This window comes from Lethenteron reissneri, chromosome 65, assembly GCF_015708825.2.
Source record: "Lethenteron reissneri isolate LAM-NWPU_2019-01 chromosome 65, ASM1570882v1, whole genome shotgun sequence".
Classification (NCBI taxonomy): Eukaryota; Metazoa; Chordata; class Hyperoartia; order Petromyzontiformes; family Petromyzontidae; genus Lethenteron; species Lethenteron reissneri.
The window spans coordinates 6,806,308-6,826,069 of record NC_083843.1 but is presented as its reverse complement, the minus strand read 5'-3'; the positions used below and the strand labels follow the sequence as shown (position 1 = coordinate 6,826,069).

The window sequence follows — 19,762 nt, the reverse complement described above, 5'->3', positions numbered from 1 at the left end:
CCCCCCGGCGCGACGGCGCAGAGCGAGGAGGGAGGTGTCCTCCATTTGGAGGCGACCCCATTCCGCGACTGACAACCCCAGCAACGAATCCCTCCCTTCTTGCTCGATAGGACCCGAAACCGAAGGTGCATCGGCAGCGGCCACGAGGACCGAATCGGTGGTGACGTTCGGAGACCTACAACGCCCCGAACCCAAGAGGCACGCGCACTCCGAAGTGGGTGGCAATCGCGACAGGGCGTCAGCGTTCGTGTGGCGGAGACCCTTACGATATGTGGTGACAAAGTCATAGTCTTGGAGAATCTCCAACCATCGAGACAACTGGCCCGATGGTTGTTGAACCCGCAGGGCGTATTGTAGGGCCGCATGATCTGTACGGACGGTGAACCGCCGACCGTACAGATACGGGCGGTACTGCTGAATGAAATAAACAATCGCCAATAATTCCCGACGGGTAACGCAGTACCGCTGTTCGGCTGGAGACAGTACCCGACTACCGTAAGCCACCACATGCTCTACGCCCCCAATGAGCTGGGACAGCACGCCCCCGATGCCCGTGTTACTTGCATCTGTATCGAGCAAGAAGGGTTGTGAAAAATCCGGGTAATTCAACGGCGGCGCCCCCACCAAAGCATTCCGGAGGGCGCGAAAAGAAGCCTCCTCCTCCGGCCCCCAATGAAACCTGACTCCCTTGGACGTCAAGGCATGCAAAGGTTTCGCAATCGTAGCGAAGTCAGCCACAAATCGCCGATAATACGACGCGAACCCAATGAAACTCCTGACCTCTCCCACAGAGGTGGGAGTCGGCCAGGAGCTGACGCATTCCGTTTTGGCGGGATCAGTGGATATCCCCGAGCGCCCAACAATGTGACCCAAATATCGCACCGATTCGCGGAGTAAATGGCACTTCTGTGGTTTAAATTTCAAATTGGCAGCCCGCATTTTGAGAAAAACAGCACGCAACCTCTGGAGGTGTTCCTCGAAGGATTTGCTAAAGACGATGACATCGTCTAAGTAAATCAAACACGAATCCCATTGCAACCCTGCCAAGACCAATTCCATTAACCGCTGAAAAGTTGCCGGCGCAGAATGTAAACCCATCGGCAAGCAGTTAAATTGGAAGAGACCCTGCGGTGTCCGAAAAGCAGTCTTAGGTTTTGATTCGTCATCCAGAGGAAGCTGCCAGAATCCAGATAGCAAATCGAGGGTGGAAAAGAATCGCGCCCCCGCCAAGGCATCGAGCGACTCATCCATTCGAGGAAGCGGGTACGCATCTGCCACAGAGATTTTGTTCAGACGCCGAAAGTCGACACAAAACCGCAGTGAGCCGTCGTGTTTTTTCACCAAAACGATCGGCGCGCCCCACGGGCTATTGGAAGGGGAAATGATATCGGCGGCTAGCATGTCATCAACAGCCGATTTGACATGATCCTTTTCGGCGGGACTCAACCGAAAGGGATTTTGGCAGATTGGCGCGCTGTCACCCGTGTCAATATGGTGTCGCAGCAATTTAGTACAACCAATATCAAATTTGTGTTGACTAAAAACGTCAGCAAATTCGCTCAGAAGAACTCGCAGCTGCGCGCGCTGCGAGTCGGACAGGTCCACTGAACCCGCGCAAAGCGCATCCAGCCAACCGTCATCACAGTCCGAATGCGGTCGCGACGGAGGATCGGTGGATACCTGACCCACGAGTGGTTCCTCATAGGGTACCGGCGTTGCGTGTGCAAGCACGGTCCCTTGAGGAACCACGACCGTTCGCGATCCCACATTAAGGACTGCAATGAAGGGGTCCCCATCCCCTCTCACCATGGTCTGAGCCGCGAGCAAATCTGGTCCATTTACCCCGGCCCGAGATGGTCCCAACAAGACCCCCCGATCCGCAACCCCTTCATTAAACGGCCGACGCAATCTAAGAGGGACGAGCATCTGAGCCCCCGGAGGCACGCGCACAGTTTTTGTGACGAGCGCCTGCACGGTGGCAAACGCCCGACGCTCCGTGGTGGGGGAAGACAGAAATGTAACGCGTCGGCCCGATGGGAGCTCAATGCACCCTTGGTCAATAAGGATGCGGATGGGCATTTTGGCCAGAAAATCCGTCCCCAACAGGCACGGAACCGCGAGTGAGGAGGAAACCAAAACAGGCCCGGATAATTTAATGTCCCCAATGCAGATAGTGGCGCGGATTTGGCCAATAATGCCCAGAGAGCCCCCGTTAGCGGCATAGCACGGCACGTCAACAGGGAGCAAGGGACGACTTTGAACGGGAAGGATGTTATAAATTAAATCAGATATAATGGTCGCCGATGCCCCTGTGTCAATTAAAATCCGCACCTCTACCCCATCAATGTGACCGACCACGACCGATGATCCCGCCGACGCAGCAACGACACGATGGGCGAGCTCCGACCACTGACCCGGTTGGAGCGCCCGCCGCATTACCGAACAATCGCGCGCGACGGATGGGGAATTTGGAGCCCTGTTTAGTTGGGCGCGTGAGTGTGTGTCGGATGTGTGCGTGGGCCAAACGTGTGAGGTGCCGCGACTCGCCGTATTTCTCTGCTGGAGCTTGGGAGGAGACGGCGTGGCGTCCTGACGAGGTGTCGCCCCGCGCTGACGGGGAGCCCGGCATCCTGACGCAACGTGGCCTTGCAGGCCACAGTTGTAGCAGCGTGTGAGCGCCCCCGATGTCCTGGGCTGCTCCTGGTGGCTCGGTCCATTCCGAGCCTGTGGTACTGCCGCTCTCCATTCCCCTCGCCGCTCCACCCCGCAGACCTCCTCCGATGGGAGGGCGGTAGCCGCCATGGCATGGCTGGCCGCCCCCTTTGCCGCCTTTCGACGAAGGGACCGCAAGCCCCCGTGGATGTGGCGCGCGACCAGCAGGGACGACATCTCTGAGTCGTCTTGAGCCAGGACGTTGACGTCCAGCTCATCAGCGAGTAGCAGCAGCTTCTCAGCCACCATGGCATCCACTCCTTCCTCGTCCATCCTTGGGAAAGCAGCCTTCGCTAGAGCCAGGAGAGCAGTCCGGAAGGCCAGAGGTGATTCGTTGGTGCCCCGACGCCGATCGTGGAAAAACTGCCTGCAGTCCGAAGGCGGCCCATAGACGGCTGACAGCAGCTGCAACGCCAGGTGTAGGGTGGCGCGCTTTTCCCTCGGCGCCGAGGTGAGGGTAGCCAGGGCGTCGTTGTCCAGCATCGCTGGCAGCGCGCGTAGAGCCTCGGCGTCCGTCCAGTTCGCCATCTCCTGATGAGCGATGAACCGTCTCTTGAAGCCGCCCCAGTCTCCGTCTGCGCCTACGAATTCTTTCAGAGGTGGCAGACGCTGCTGCAAGGCGACGTCCGTGGCTGTAGATCGCTCTCCGTCGCTCCCCGCCGATGATACAGTGTGGGCGGGCTGTGCACATGGCATCGCCGGTCGCTCCGATGTTGACGCGCCGGCCGGTGTTGATGATGTCACGGCTTGTGCTTGGCGCTCAGCAGTCACGTGACGCGGGCCGGCCCCGCCGTCCGCTCGCACTGTAGAGATGGCGGGAAATTTAACCGCCAGCCGCGTCGGGGTGGCGGGAAACGTTGCCGCGCGCCGGCTGCTGTCGTCGACCCGCGCTGCCCCTCCAGCCCCCAGCCGCGTGATCTCCTCCAACGCAGCGGCGGCGGCGTAGAGCAGTTCCGCCAGGCGGGAGTGGGCCAGCCGGAGTCCTTCAGCCGACGCATCCCCCCCCTCTTGTCGTAGCGGCACGGGCGTACTTGGCCCCGGCTGCTCCGATCCGACCCCGGCCATCTCTGGTGTTGAATCGGCCGCGGCGTCTTCCATCTCCGACTCCTTGGTACGTGTCGTCCCTCGTGTGTCCATCGTTTGGACGTTTTACTTCTGACACCAGATGTAGTAAGTATATGGGTCCCGACTCCCGAGCCTTTCGGCTCATCACCTTTTATAGGACTTGCCCCCAAGGGGGGGGCCCGTGGGGGATACACATGCGGACGTCGGTGCGAGCGCCACCCTTGTGTACGGCCGTAACCCCGCCCCTTGTGTTTGTTGGCCATCCGTGGCCATGCATAATCACACCTCAACATTCGTAGACATGCGCAATTACACCTCTACACATGTACTGTACAAATATGTAGTGACATCTAGTATGTCACTATATATATGAACATTTAGAACCATTACTATCAGTAAATCTACCTAAGGGGGGGGGGAGGTTAGTGAGTAAATAATTAACAAAATACTGTACAGGTAGACATCGCTTAGAGCTCAAGATTCTTTCCTAGAGAAGTGAGCTGCACGATTAGTTATGCGACTGGACGTGGATATTGTTAAACGTCCTGCAGCAATACGTAAATAAACATACAAATGTGATGCGAGCGTAAATGGGAAGGCCGGATGTGACATCCGAGAGTGAGGAGTCAGGGTCACGTGGGAGAGAGGTTATAGGAGGGAGCCCGGAAGAGATCAGGGGGAGTCGATGGAGTGAAGAGGCGAGACCACGTTGGGTGGCCGCCGTGCCATCAGCCACGGGCTGATAGGGCTTGGCAGACCGCCAGCTAGCGGTGTGCGGAGAGAGAGCAGAGTGTGCGGGGCGCACAGAGCCGTGCGGAGTGCACGGGGCTAGCAGAGTGGCTAGCGGAGCCGTGCGGGGTGCACGGGGCTAGGAGAGTGGCTGGCGGAGCGTGCGGAGTGCACGGGCAGCAGAGTGGCTGCAGAGTGTGCGGGGCACATAGAGCAGCAGAGTGGCTGCAGAGTGTGCGGGGGCACACGGATCAGCGGGGTGGCTGCAGAGGGAGTGCGCGGGGCGCGTGAGAGACGACGCTGGTCCGAGGAGGGGGCCAGCGGGGTGCGGAGGAGAAGAACATAAATAAAGGACCAACGGAGACCTACATCGTGTGTGAAGGAGTCCTTTATTAAACAAATATACAAAAATAAATATCCTCCTGTAAAAGGTTACTGTCTTTTTTACTGTACCCTACTTACCACTCCAATCTCGAAGACTGCATGGGGTGATGAATATACGTGCAGTATTTTCAATGTTTAAGTTGTATGTAGTGTATAATGTACTGTCTACACTATTTTTGACCGCTGGATAATGTTGTGAGCTGGATAATCGGGCACCGGATAATCGATGATCAACTGTAATGCTGTCTAGTTTTATTTTAGTGGATTCATTTTGCAGCAGTGCTAAAATATGAAACTGTCCCATTGAATGCCAGTTATTTGTGATGAAAATCTAAATTTTAAAAGCAATCCCACGGGGATTATGGCTCAGTGCTGTTGACAGGCCCACGAAGAAATTTCCCCTATCGGTCAACTGACCTGTGGTTTGTGTTTGCCACAGGGGAGGCAGTGTGGTCTGTGCGACAGAAGAAGGCAGATCTAAAGATATGGATCGGTGAGAAGCCCCAGCATCTTCTCGTGCAGCTGATGAGCCGAGGACGAATCTCCAACGACCTCTTCAGTGAAGCCAGAAAGATTAAGAATGGCAGGGAGTGCGCCGAGCGAATTATCGACTACTTCATCAACAAAGGCAACGATGACTGCCTCAAGCTGCTATTTGCTCTGCACGCCGTGCAGGACCGCTATCCCAAAGTCAAGCTGTGGCTGAGCTCCCTCGGTAAGAAGCATTTAACGTGGTTCTCGTAGCAAGGTGTCCCTGACGCCACGGTGGCTAGCAGATATTAACTACCCCGCCAGGTGAACAGGAGGTCGTAAGTTCGATCCGGACCCTGACGCCTGCTGCTGTATATTTTGGCGTTTGCGTCTCTCTCTCCCTCCCCGTGGTTGCGTGGATTCTTCTCCGGGTCCGAGAGGCGTGACAAGAGAGTGACGAGACAGGAGAGATGTAGTAGAGAGTATAGAGGCACAACAAGAGAGATGTGGAATTTTCTCCGGGTTCTCTGGTTTTCCCTCCACATTTAGAAGCAACATCACACATTAATATTATTTAGCTGCTGTTATAAATGTCCACGTTATGATAAGCCACTTCGTTGATCTATCATTAGTGATATCCAGGTCACTTCTGAAAAAGAGATACATAGCTCAATGGGCCTTAGCTTGATTTGAAGCTTTCGTTACTGCAGGAATTACTCTTTGGTTCTTTCGGTAAAGTCACGTAGAAATAAAATAAATAAAATAATAGAGTACGACGTTTCGATTGCAACACAAGCAACCGTCATCAGGTAGAACAAAATTTGAGAGAGAGAGAGACAAAACACAGACACGGAGACAAACAGACAGACACAAGCAGAGAGAGATAGCACAGAGACACACAGAGAGAGACACACAACATAGACACACAGAGACCCAATGCCGCTGTGTCAATGCCTTAAATAGAGAGAGAGGGGGGGTAAGCAGAGAGAGGTGGGTCTGCTGGGGCAGCTGTTGTAGCAGAGAAATTAGCATATCAATGAATCCACCCCGCTGGTAAAATGAAATAAAAAATAATCTAAATCGTTAAAATATCGAAAAGACATGTTCCTGAAATGTTGTACGCACGCATGTTGATCTTTTTACACACCGTACGCACCCAACCTAGTTGTTCGTAAAGCAAAACTCCGTAAATCGAACTCTGTTTTTCCCCATTGCCATCCATTATATAATTGGAGATACGTTCCAAAAAACACACTTAAGAATGCAGCAAACCGGACAATATTAGAACCGTAATACACGCAATAGACATTGGCACTAAAGGATAAATAACCTCATTGCCTACGCCATAACGTTAGACGGGGAGAAGGCATATTTTGACAGGGTCGAGTGGAGATTTCTCTTTCGGGGGACAGGGAAAATGTTGGCCTCACCCTCCACATTCATTAACAATTACAACATTTCTTCATGTTAAACCCTTTCGCTATGGAAGCAGTGCATTGTTAAACGTTTCAGACTATTATGAATGCATCTTTTATACGAATTTGTCTGTCTGTTAATGAAGCGTCGCTCAGTGTTCGTACCGTATTTTTGTGCAAAACACCGCTACCTGCACGGTCACTACAGGTTGCAATTTACACTGCCCATTTTTTACCGCTTGCTTGAGATAATTCTGGTTACGACCGTTTACACTGTCTGCGATGATGGTGTCACATAAACAACCACCAACAATGAGGTAAGAGGAAGCCACTTCCCAACTCACCTCCCGTGGCTACGGCTCAAGAAGCCCAGAACAGAGTGCGGTGTTTAGGAGGTGAAGAGGGCAAGCAGGACGAGATGGGATGGGGCATGCACGTGGGTAGATGGATGTCAATAATGTTGGGGGGAGTGGTAGAGCAGCGGTTAGCGCTATGCTCGCTGCGCTACGAACCCGGCGATTCCGGGTTCGATTCCCACTCGCGGTCAACAGCAGTGATAGCGATTATCTGAACCAGTCCTGGGCCTCTCCTAGGTCGACTCAGCATCAAATGAGTACCTGGTGCCGTGTATAGTAAACATCACCACTTGGGGAGACAAAGGCGGGCATGGTGGTCCTGGCCACCCACTCCTCGTGTGCCATGCCGTCTTCCATAGATGCTGCTACTCGCTAATAGCACTTTCCCCAACAGTCTAAAATACTACACGAGGAATCTTTGTCTCTGTGCGTGTGTGTGCGTTCCTCGTGTGTGTGTGCAATTGTGGCGACTCATTGGCCCCCTTCTGACCACAAGTTTGCATCAGGACTCAAGTTGTTAACACAATGAACAAAGAATATAAAAAAATAATATGGACTGCTCAGTCACTACCACATCACTTGAATTAACTACTGGTCAAAATTGTTTTTTCCATTTTCAGAATTCTTCAACAATCTCTCCAACACGTGCCCCCTGCATCTGAACTGCTACACTGACCGCGTGCTCCAGGATAAAATCCGTTTCAATAGGAAGAGGCTGGTCCAAGCGTTCGCGAGTAACATTGATCCGCTGTTCACACAGCTCCACAGCCGGCGCCTGTTCACCAGGAACAACATACGGGTGGGTATTTAGTGGGCTTCCTAAAACACATCGCAACTGCTTGCCCTCCACACACATGGGCAGAGTCCTCAAAAAGCTGTATTTAGACAATATGAAAGTGTATTTTAAATAATTAATCTATGCATAAAGTAGACAGGGGGGTTTGATCATTGACCGATGGAAAGGTCTAAGTAAATGTACCCTGCAATTTTCTTGCTCGTGCCACTGCTCGTGCAAGGTGCCCTCCAAATTTTTGCACCACCCCAAACTCTGTGGTGCTCTACATAATCGATGTGGTTTCTCTCGGCCAATTAATTTCGTGAGTGTTTGCACGTAGGAAGAAACTGGAGCACCCGGAGAAAACCCCACGCTTACGAGGTGGCAACGCTCTATCCCATATAGACGGACCAGGTGGGGTCCATATTTTGCTATACCGCCGTTATCCTGACAAGTCACGATATGGCTCCTCCTCCGACGCTCAAAAGGAAGGGAGTTTTGCAAATTTTAAACTATTGAAAGCTCTTTTGCAAGGCCCCACTGAGCTACTGTGTAGCTCTTTTTTCAGAAGCAACTTGGCCATCACAAATTATAGCAGCTCAACAAAGTGGCTGCTCATCATCATGATGTGGAAATTTACAGCAGCAGCCAAATACTCCAAATGCTTGATGTTGATTCTAAATGCGGATGTAAAAAAAACGGAGAACATGACCACAGGGAGAGAAACATTTACGCAAACTCCAAATATACATCAGCAGGCGTCATGGTCGGGTTCGAACCCACGAGCTGTTAACTACCTCGCCTGTATTTTTCAATTTAAAGCTTTCGTGACTGCAGGGATTAATCTTCTTGGTTCTTTCGGTTAAGTCACGTAGAAGGGAAGTAATAAAATAATAAAAATAAAACTTAATAAAATAATTCTCACGACGTTTCTGCCACAACGCAAGTCATTATGCCTGTGCATTATGCAGGATTAGCAGAATCAAAGGGAGGGGGTAGGAGTAGCATTAATGAAGTGAAGGAATGTTAATAGTATGTAGCTGCAGTAACTCAACCACCACGTAAACAACTAAAGTATAAACTACATAGTATCATCAGTATACTAAATACACTCTCCAATAAGCTGATCTACTAACAGTAAGTAATACATTATAATTCTATGTCGCAAAATTATAATATGCTTCCAGCTAAACTTTATTCTCTTACATCACACGGGTCTACCCCCTGCTATATACTGCCATAGACAAACCCAACATTAAATTATATACTGTATTATTATACACCACCCTATACCGTATACATTGTAATATTACACTATGTATTATTCTACCCACCCTACTATATATCACACTGCTGTATATTCACTATACAATTGCGATACTATATATTACTTTATACATTGTATTAAGCATTACAATTTTATACTATTTATTATTATACAATCCGCTATACACTATACCATTGACCGTCGCGTGAAATATACTAAGAGGAAGCAACGAAATATGTCAATGGGAGAGTGGTGGTAGGAGGCTTGCAGCGGAGCAAAGAATCCATTCCCTGCGGAGAATACAAGATATGTAGTCAATACCAGTGAGTGGACTGCGGTATGAAGGTCACCATAAACGTGAACATAATCAGTTAAGATCCGAAATGGTTTATTACGTCCTTCCAATGATTGCTGAGCCAGAATCCATCTTCTCGGTTGAAATTGTCTCTGTGTTTGTATATGTGGATCGCCTCATGAACAAATCTCTCATGGTAGCTAGATGGCTTGCAGAGAACCTCTGTCTTGGAGAAGTTAATATCATGTGAGCCCACTGAATTGTAACAGTGATCTGCCACGGCTGAGGTGTTTGCCCTACCGTGTTTCAAGTCTGCTTTATGTTCACGGATGCGGTCAGAGACATGTTGTTTGGTTTCTCCAATGTAACTGCTACCACAGAGGAAACTTAGTTTGTAGACGCCAGGGTACTGTATGTCTGGAACCACATCTTTTACAGACGGGACCAGATCACGGATGTTATGTACTGTGTTGAATCGGACCTGGATCTTGTGTTTTATCAGGGTTTTGGAGATCTTTTTTGTGACCCCAGCAATATAGGGTAAGGTGATGATTGCGATGGTGTCAGGTACACGAACTTTGGTGAATAAGGAAACCACATCAAAACTGACAAGCAGGTCGTCTGGGGACAGGGAAATTCCCTTGATTGTCGATACCAGGTCAGTAGAGTTTAGTACCGCAGAGGTGGTTTTTCCAGTGAAAGGCCGCAGGATTTCAGACAAAAAACGAGCCAGTTTGTAGGTGAGGGAGTTGATAGTAGAGACAATGGGACGAAGAGGTGTATCTTCTTTATGTATCTTTGGCAAGCCATATAATCTTGGTGGCCTGGCTGCAGAAGGTTTCAACGAGAACTGTTTGGTTTGATCAAATAATGCGGTTGAATCAGAAATGATTTTGTTGGTTTTAATGACGAGGCTGTTGGTGGGGTCTCTTTTTAAATCCTTAATATTAAGTTCGCTTGCTTGCTTATGACCGTGCAAATCTTTCGGTCGTTTTTTAACCCACTTCCCGTGATCAAATAGAGCTGACATTTTCCACACAGACTCGTTGTGCGTGACAATTTATTTTCGTGAAAATTTTTTTCCATAACTTTACACTTTTTAGGAATTTTTTTATATATTTAATTACCAATTGCTTAATGGTGGCAGGCAATCATCTGACCCATAGGTGGCAGCCATCTCAGCCAGTGGCCGAAACGTCGTGAGAATTATTTTATTATGTTTTATTTTTATTATTTTATTACTTCCCTACCTCGCCTGTATACCAGTCGAGGCAGTTAACATTCTAGCCATTGTGGCACCCGTTGTGTGTGTGATCCACCAACACCCATCTACAGAGCTGGATTACAGGCAAGTGAATATTCACGACCAGCAGCTGGCTAATGTTTCCTTCATACATTTCTGTCCGCCTAATGATGAAAAAAATATATTTTATGCAACCCATCGGGGCCCCACGGCTCCTTTCAAGAGTGCATGATTTCAGCAACAGTGATTCAGTACATATCATCAAACTCTGGGCCGATCTTCAACACAGTGTCTCATTAGCACGGTCAATCTTCTGTGGGTCAGTTTACTTGCATGTGTACGGTTCACGCGGCCACCTTAGTGTCATCATCCCAACAAACGGCCGCGTTTCTTCAGATCATTCGTCCACCTAATGCAGTTCATCCTGAGCCCTGCTCATTTAGATTCTGTGCCAGCAGACAATGGTAATAGGGGGGCTGCTGTAAGCGAGACCAGGTCAAGTAGATAGGAGCTGAAGAATGGTTAGAGCAGAAATCTATGGGACCTTTTTTTGCCAGTATAAAATTATCAAAATAAGAATAGGTTTTAACCTTTCTCGCAATTAAACAGGAGTTGTGTTAAGATGTTCAAACACCAAATATAAACCTTTCGCAAGGAGGCAAGTCTGCATTTTTTAATACTTTGATACTGCCAAAAGAATGTCCAAATTTTTCATTCAACATGTTCCCATAGAGCCACTGCATGATTACGAAACCCAGGGTTTACATTTTTAAATAGATCATACATCTCAGATGCATCCACATATGGCTAAATGGTATCATATTTCGAGTTAAAATAAGCTACAATTCAGCCTTCAATGAAGCTGTTCTTGATTGCGACAATGAATCACTGGAAGTAGCACTTCACCTGTATTCACCACACACTGCTGGCAGCTGTGTTTAGGTAATCGTTCTGTTCGTGTGCCGCCGCATCTGCCCACCTCTTGCCGTGCATTTCCAACAAAATGCGATCTTCAATTTGCTGAGTGTTTTATGTTCTTCCACCTGCGAAATATATCCCGGCTCCGTAACATCCTTGACACTGCAGACATTTAAAGACTGATCCACACATTTCTTTTCTCCCGCATTGACTACTGTAATTGCCCTGCCTTTTTGGAACCTTAAGCAAGCTCTTTAACAGACTGCAGCCTGTTCAAAAAGTGGGTGCCAGGGTGCTAATTGGTTAAAGCCCTTTAAGGATCAAATCACACAACTGTGCTCCTGTCCCCTTCACTGCCTCCCTGTCTGTACCCCCAGTGTTGATTGAGATTCTCTTACTGGTATTCAAGGCCTTACATGGACTTGCTCCTCCTCCTTACAATCACAATCTCCTTCAACGATGTATTCCATCAAGACCATTGAGATCCTCAGATTGTGAATTGCTCACTGTGTACAACGCGTGCATGCATGTGTGTCTGTTAATGTAATGGTGGAGATGAGTGAGGAAGCAATGTGGTGCCGAATCTGTGATGCTGATTAAATTCGGCGAAAGTGTAAATTTGACGCTTTGAAAAAAATGCTTCTTATAACCTATTTACATGCTTCCACTTTTTAAACCGTTAGTGCATCTAGTAAATGGATTCTTAAAATGTATTCATGATATAATTATTTTCATGCTCAGTGTCTGCTGCTGGTGTGTTTTGTACAGTGCTCTGAGATCATTGATGAAAAGCGCCACGTAAATTTATCATGCATTATTGTTGCACCCCCCCCCCCCCCTCTGACAGACGCTCAACGAAATGGAGGCCAAGAAGGCATCTGCGCACGTTCTGGAACTTGTCCTCAGCAAGGATCAATACAGGGCCAAGGCGTTCTGGGAGCTCCTGTGGGAGTTGAAGCATTCCTATCCTGCTCTCGAAGACATCTTCTGCAGCTTCTGAGACAAGAGTGGAGTTATTTTTTTGTATTAGTACCCGGCATTGCCCGGGCATAAAATATATTTCAAAACTTCTCTTAAAAACATTACATATACATACACAGATACTAAGTAATTTTGAAAGCCCGGTGGGCCGTTTGTTAATTTGTCCACCAACAAAATAATTAGAGGCTTGCAGAAGTCCAAAAAATAATAGAAATTGGGGGGTGAATAGTTGATCTAAAAGGTTTGCGAAAATTGTCGACCCCTTTAGAATCTACTAACTCTATAGTAGTATCTACCAACTCAATTGCAGTATCTACTATCACTACAGCAGTGCATACCGACTTAGGTGGTACCTGCTATCACTACAGCAGTGCATACTGAATGTGGTGGTATCCTGCTATGACTATTGCAGTGCACACTGACTGTGGTGGTTCCTGCTATGACTACAGCAATGCATACCGACTTTGGTGGTCTCTGATATGACTACAGCAGTGCATACTGACTGTGTTGGTACTTGCTTTAACTACAGCAGTGCATACTGACTATGGTGGTACCTGCTTTCACTACAGCAGCGCATACTGACTGTGGTGGTGCCTGCTATGACTACAGCAGTGCATACCGACTTTGATGGTACCTGCTTTCACTACAGCAGTACATACTGACTGTGGTGGTACCTGCTTTCACTACAGCAGTGCATACCGACTGTGGTGGTACCTGCTATGACTACAGCAGTGCATACTGACTGTGGTGGAGCTAGCTACGACTACAGCAGTGCATACTGATTGTGGTGGTACCTGCTATGACTACAGCAGTGCATACTGATTGTGGTGGTAACTGCTATGGCTACAGTAGTACATGCAACTGTGGTGGACAGACAGTACATACGCCGGTGAGGGTGTGCACGGTGTGTTGGCAGAGCGGAGTAACTAGGGTAAGGGTCACGGAGGACCTCGTCTGGAGGCCCCTGGAACTTGCTAGCGGGTTCAAGAAGCGAGGGTGGAGCCAGGCTGCGCTGGTAGCATAAAAGGAGCCGAGAGCGGGTGGGCTCGAGGCTGCCGGTTCTGTGAATGGACTCGTCTTGTCGCTGTCATCGCTAAACGTCTCCGCTAGATATTGCGCTACGAAGGATAGTAGTTGGCTATCTCAGTCAGCGCCGTCAGTGTTAGACGACTAGTGTTATGTACAGTCAAGGCTGAGCTACTGTGGAGAGTGTGCGGACGAGACCGTGGAAGTTGTTAATGAAGAAAGTACCTCCTAGAAACTCTGTCCCTGAATCGTTGACACTACAATTGTAAACTACTGGAAATAAATTAATAATGGTGCTTCCACTTTGGGAGGGAGACATCCCCCCCCCGTGCCTCCCTCACCCCCCTGAGCTATGTAGCTCTTTTTTATAAGTGATCTGGCTAATAACGAATGATAGCAGCTCAACGACGTGGCTTATCATCATCACGTGGACATTTATAGCAGCAGCCAAATCACTAAAAACGCTAAATCACTCAAAATGCTAAATGTGGAAGGAAAAAAACACCAAAGAATCAGAGAAAACTCCACACGACCACGGGGAGAGACGACAACGCAAACTCCAAATATACAGGCGTCAGGGTCGGAATCAAACCTACGACATCCTGAATATTAGGCGAGGGAATTAACATCTCCTCGCCACCGCGGTGCCTCTTATCAATCAGGATGTAATAATTCCATAGAGATAATATCACCTCCAAATTCATCCTAACTTGTCAGTGAAGTTGTATTCAGGGAGATGGAATACAAATATGTTTTCTGTTCCCAGGTGCCATGTACAAACTAGCACACATTCACGAATAATAACAACTTAAAACACAGTTTTAGGTATTACACGGAGTTCTCGACCTACGAAAACCCGCACTTACCAACCAGCTTCCACTAAAGTATTCGTTTTCTTTACATTAACTTAAAACGCGAACTCTCACTTGCACATTGAACTGCAGCACTATTTTTTCAGCTGAGCGATTCTCTGCAGATGTTATGGATCAGCCTCGTGCTGTGAGTGTGTGTTGTGTATTGGCATTTTTTTACAGTATACGTATTACAGTGTTACAACTTAAGAACGGTTCTACTTACAAACGGGCCTTGTCAACGAATTACGGTCGTAATTCAAGGACTGGCCGTATTTCAGTAACGAATTTATTTTCATCGTTTCAGTAACTGATGATTATTATTTCAGTAACCAACCTTCGGTATACGTCAGTGGATGCTGGGGGTTCCAGTGCTTTGTTGTTAAAAGAGAAAAAAATGTTCGTTGAAGAGCGATTCACAGATGCAACACGCAGTGCCTGTGTGATTAAGTTGTTTTGAGCCAGGATTGATTACAATGATTCGTTACATCACGACCGGTTATAAATTAGCGCCGTTTAACTCTGGGAGATAGTTAGCCGGTTTTGATTAAGGTCTGATTTTACCTTTGTATTTATAAATAAATACATGTAAATTAATGATCAAACCTAGTGAGTATTTTTAGTGTGTCCTTACATTTTTTTGGTTAAAAACAACTCTAAATATGTACTTGTATCTTGTATTTTATAATATGACACTTTTATCAATAATATCTTCATATTTTTGCCAAGCACTGTATAGATTTTCAGTAGTTTGGGAGATAAGGTCTCTCTCACTACACACGCACAAAGTGCTTGCCACAAATGAACCACAATACCTTGCTGATTTCGTCAAGAAGCATAAACCATTACGTGGACTACAGTCATCCTCGCAGTGGCTATTGGCTGGCCATCGAACGTGGTGCTTTCAGATGCCCTTCTGCGGTCGTCTGGAACAGGCTTCCTTCTAATATTAGGAAGCCACTGGATCTAAGCAATTTAAAATTCTTTAGATTGAAAGCCATTTTTTTTACTAATTTTTGTGATTAATTTGTTGTCCTTCCCCCACTCCTCCGATTATCATGGTTAAAGTCTGCTGACAACTTAACAAGTAATTGCGAGTGACTATATGCACTTGGGTAATTTAGACAACTCTTTTCAGAGACAATGTAACTCCAACCCTTCAAGACTACTCGGTGCCCACTCCAAGACAATGAAGATGACCCATTCCAAGGTGACGACAGCGACGACGATTTCCCACAACAACAGCCCCCATATCCGGTCTGCGCTAGCTCTTATCCTTCTTGCGACTCGGCCACGCCCCTATTCCTGAACTCTCTCTCACCGCACATGGCCCTGTCTCTCTCTGCCCTTATTACCATTCACGCCCGTTGGGTCCCGTGCTTCCCCTCACGTGACCCTGTTCAACGCTTGTCCCATCAATCATTATTATCAACCACTTAGGTTGTTCCAAAATATGGTGTCGCGTTGCTTATGTTATGTTAATTTTTAAAAAAAATTTTACACGAATATGAAAACCATGTTTTGTTCATTTAAGCATGTATTGCTGAAGAGAGTTGACCAGCGTAGAAGAACAAAGTTGCACCATAGAAAAGACATCCTAATGATGATGCAGGCAGTGATGAGAAGGAAACTGACACTATTTGGACACCGTATGGACAACAACAGGATTTTTTTAAAGTGTGTTGTTTTTCGAAAAATGAAAGGAGCCTGAAAAAGAGGAAGACCTCACAGATAATGGCTTGACGAAATCATAACGATTGGCCACTACTTGAGCATATTGGTACGACAAGACAGAGAGAGGCAAGTTGAAACAACAAATGACGAAATGTGCAGTGGACACCTACGAGCCATCCTCCCCACGCAGTGTAGACGATGCTGAAAAGAATACAAGAATGTCTCAAAGCTCCGAACAACCTTGCCCCAACCTACAACACCAGACACGTTGTGCACCCATGTCCCATCAAGACCTCGAAGATCTGGGGATGAAGATCTCCGCTGCGTTCCCAAGTCGAGGCTTCGGTCGATGGGCGACTGAGATTTCCCCCATGGGTGCTGCAGTGGCGATATGTTAACTCCCTTGCCTGGTATGCGGGAAGTTTGTGGGTTTGATCCCACCCTGACGCCTCTTGTATGTTTGGAGTATGCATGTCCCTCTCCCCGTGATGGCGTGCATCTTTGTTGGGGCCCTCCGGTTTTTCCCTTTCCGCATTTATAAACATGCGCTTAAGAGTATTTGGACTCTATAAATAACTATTATCAAGGCCAAAAATGAGGGTCTCGTCTGCCATCAATGAACGAACAACACGTTGGCGGGCGAAAACACGTCGCCTGGAACTAAGCGGGGATAGGTGGGTGGCTGCGTGGTAAAATCAGGATAGCTGAAATCCTTGTTTATTACCTCAGTAATGTAGTCTATTTTCTAATCGGGCACCTCACCAAATCGTGCAGTTAAAGACGAACGCACATCCGGAATGGTCTATTAACGATAGAGATCTTCAATAATAGTGATGGGACAATGAAAGCAAACAGCGACAGCGCTTGGCCTTACTCCGACTCGGGCCATAGCTCAGCCCCTTTTAACATGACGACCAAATGTAAGTTGTCTACAGCAGTGTATAATGTGGTGTATAGCGTCGTGTATAATAGTGTAGTTTCTAGTAGCGTAGTATTTTGCAGTGCACTGTAGTATAGAGTAGTGTATAATGGTGTAGTGTACAATGGCGTGTATTTATGTTTAACTTCTTTCGCACCATACGTAGTGTATATAGTGTCATACATAGTGTAGTGTATAGTAGTGTAGTGCATAGTAGTGTGTAAAGTGTAGTGTATATTAGTGTAGTATATAATAGTGTATTGCATAGTAGTGTATAGTCGTGTAGTGTATCATAGTGTGTATAGCAGTGTAGTGCATAGTAGTGTAGTGTATAGTGTAGTGCATAGTAGCCTATACGAATGTTGAAATGCTTTCCCACTGTACTAAGCCAACCGTGCTAATCGGAGATGTGAAAACCTGAACAGCCCAAAATTGGTTTCCCGAGACAGCAAAAACGAGACAGTGATTTCCATGTTCATGATGGTCTCTTGCTGGCAGGGTTCATCCACAGCTGCGACACTTGCTTTGAGTGACCATGAGTCACTATTTTTGGCACCAGCTATCAGCATTTTCACTGAGGCAACAACTGCTCCTTAAATAATCTTACCCAGTGACCGTGTGCCAAAAGAAACTTACGCGGCTGTGCCTACGATGAAGAGTAGAAGAATTAAAAATGTTACTCCAATGGGAAAGAGTCACACTTCGTATCTACCGACGCAGTACCTCAAACTGGGAATTGCCCCAAGGACCCAGAATGCAACATATGGAGGATGGGCAGGAAGGCGCGTGTGTGTGGGGAGGTGCTGGGACCGCCCACTTTGCCCCAAGGGGCGGGGCATGGTCCGTCCCCCCTGCAGCCCATTACCCGGAAGGGATAACTCTCAAAATGTTAAAAATGTGAAAATATGAAAAAGTATTCGTGAGTTTCTGGGATTTGTGCCACCACACAACAAAGTTCTTTATCCAGTAAAATTTTGGACGTAAAATATGTTATTACTGTGGCGGGCAAAGTGTGACACTCTTACATTTAAGGGAAATTTATTTTTATTTTCGTTTGAGAGATTTGTCTGAGCTTTTTGCGGTTTCCGTATTCTTGATTCAAATTTACACTTAAACCTTTCTTGGGCACGAATGCGCATGACCTCGTTACCAGTTAATATGAAGGGTTTAATTTAAGCACAATTTTTTTTTTAGAAACAGTCGTCACACTGCAAAACATCCCCTGCATGTGTAAAGGGTGAAGAGTCCTCTTTATAACAAATAATATTAATAGTCACATTTGGTAATTGCGCCATCAAGTGGTGCAATGTCACAGATGCAGACGCCGTTCCTCCACTAGGGGACGATGGGGCGCCGTCCCCATCAATCAGCTGGAGATGAGAAATTATTTTTCTTCTGAAAAAAAAGGCATTTCTAAAAAAAAACTTTGTCTTTTAAATTTTGTAAAAATGTAATGATTCTTTCAACGCTAATTGCCGAATTAGGATAACCTTTTCATTTGTTCATATTAGAAACCACTGCGACACCACGGTCTGATTTGTGCGTCGGGAAGGTCTCTGGGCCGGCTGTGTAGGCATCTGAGTGAGAGATTCCCATTCATTCATTGCGATCACCTTCGCATTTTAGCCACGCCGTTTGAGCCCCATTTAGGGCGGTGAAAAAGGCCCCCATAGCTGTAATGACGATAGAAGGTTACGGTCTACACGTAGGTGTAAGAATGTATGCGGCTGTTATTGTAGATTATGGAGTGTCTTGGTTGCATTGGTTAATTTGTTGAGTCGTGTCTGCTGATCTTGAATTGTTCTTTAGGATTTTGGCAGTGTCAAAAGGCTTGCATGGTGTGGACTTGGGGGTCATGGGGACAGCATTTGAGTGTTTTTTTTGCTTTATATTGTTTATAAATGCCTACCGTTGGTAGATAAGACAGTTGCGTCACTTTCATGGGAAGGTCAATAACATGACGAGGTTTTTCATAATTAGAACACCAGATTTTCCGAGGTCACTCACAACAGCCGCAACTAGTGAAAATGTTACGAGCCACCACTGCACAGATGATTATAGGCTGCCAGTAGGGGGGCAATGCTGTTATGCGCGTTTTGTATTATTTATCCTTCAACGTTAACCTGACAAGGCTATCGGCGTTTCATTGTGAAATTAAATATCCTCTTCGGGTTTCTCACAAAGCAGTATTTTATATATATTGTGATGCATAAAATAATAAAACAAATATTCAGCGAGAATATTAACGTGAAATATGTTGGAAAAATGTGAATGTAATTCAGTGTAAATGAAATAAAATGTGTGCTTAAGTGTAATTTAGCAATGTGTTTTTATTGAATTCTGATTTTTGTGCATCCAATTAAAAGAATGTTACGATTGATAATGTGTCTGATTAAGAAGCGATTATGCATGAGGTTATCACTAGTTATTATCATTGGCTCTCTCGTTGTCTAGGTGTATGTATTATCAATCGTGATAATATAAATGATTGTTGCTTATCATTTACTGATTCTCGCTTCATTAATTATGAGTCATTATGTCAGGTTGTAGGATCCAGATCTCACCGCAGAATACAGTTCTCACAACTGAGACAATGATACATGAGTTTGGAAAGAAGCACTCGGAATCCTGCTTGATATAAGCAGCTTTAATATCAACTTACTCTAATATCCAAATACACT

At 46.8% G+C, this 19,762-nt stretch overlaps 1 protein-coding gene across 3 annotated transcripts in view; it reads left to right on the top strand.

Moving 5' to 3' along the window:
* The window catches only part of LOC133359451 (uncharacterized), a 91,184-nt gene extending 71,784 nt beyond the window's left edge, over positions 1 to 19,400 (top strand). For 2 of the 3 annotated variants that reach the window (XM_061577862.1, XM_061577861.1), the window contains 4 exons: positions 5,330 to 5,605; positions 7,753 to 7,931; positions 8,248 to 8,321; positions 12,478 to 19,400. In XM_061577862.1, the coding sequence (XP_061433846.1) occupies positions 5,330 to 5,605; positions 7,753 to 7,931; positions 8,248 to 8,321; positions 12,478 to 12,586 (638 nt within the window). In that variant the 3' untranslated portion in view covers positions 12,587 to 19,400. The remainder of the gene's footprint in view (positions 1 to 5,329; positions 5,606 to 7,752; positions 7,932 to 8,247; positions 8,322 to 12,477) is intronic. The other variant, XM_061577863.1, reaches the window with a different exon arrangement.
* The last annotated feature ends 362 nt before the right edge of the window (positions 19,401 to 19,762 follow it).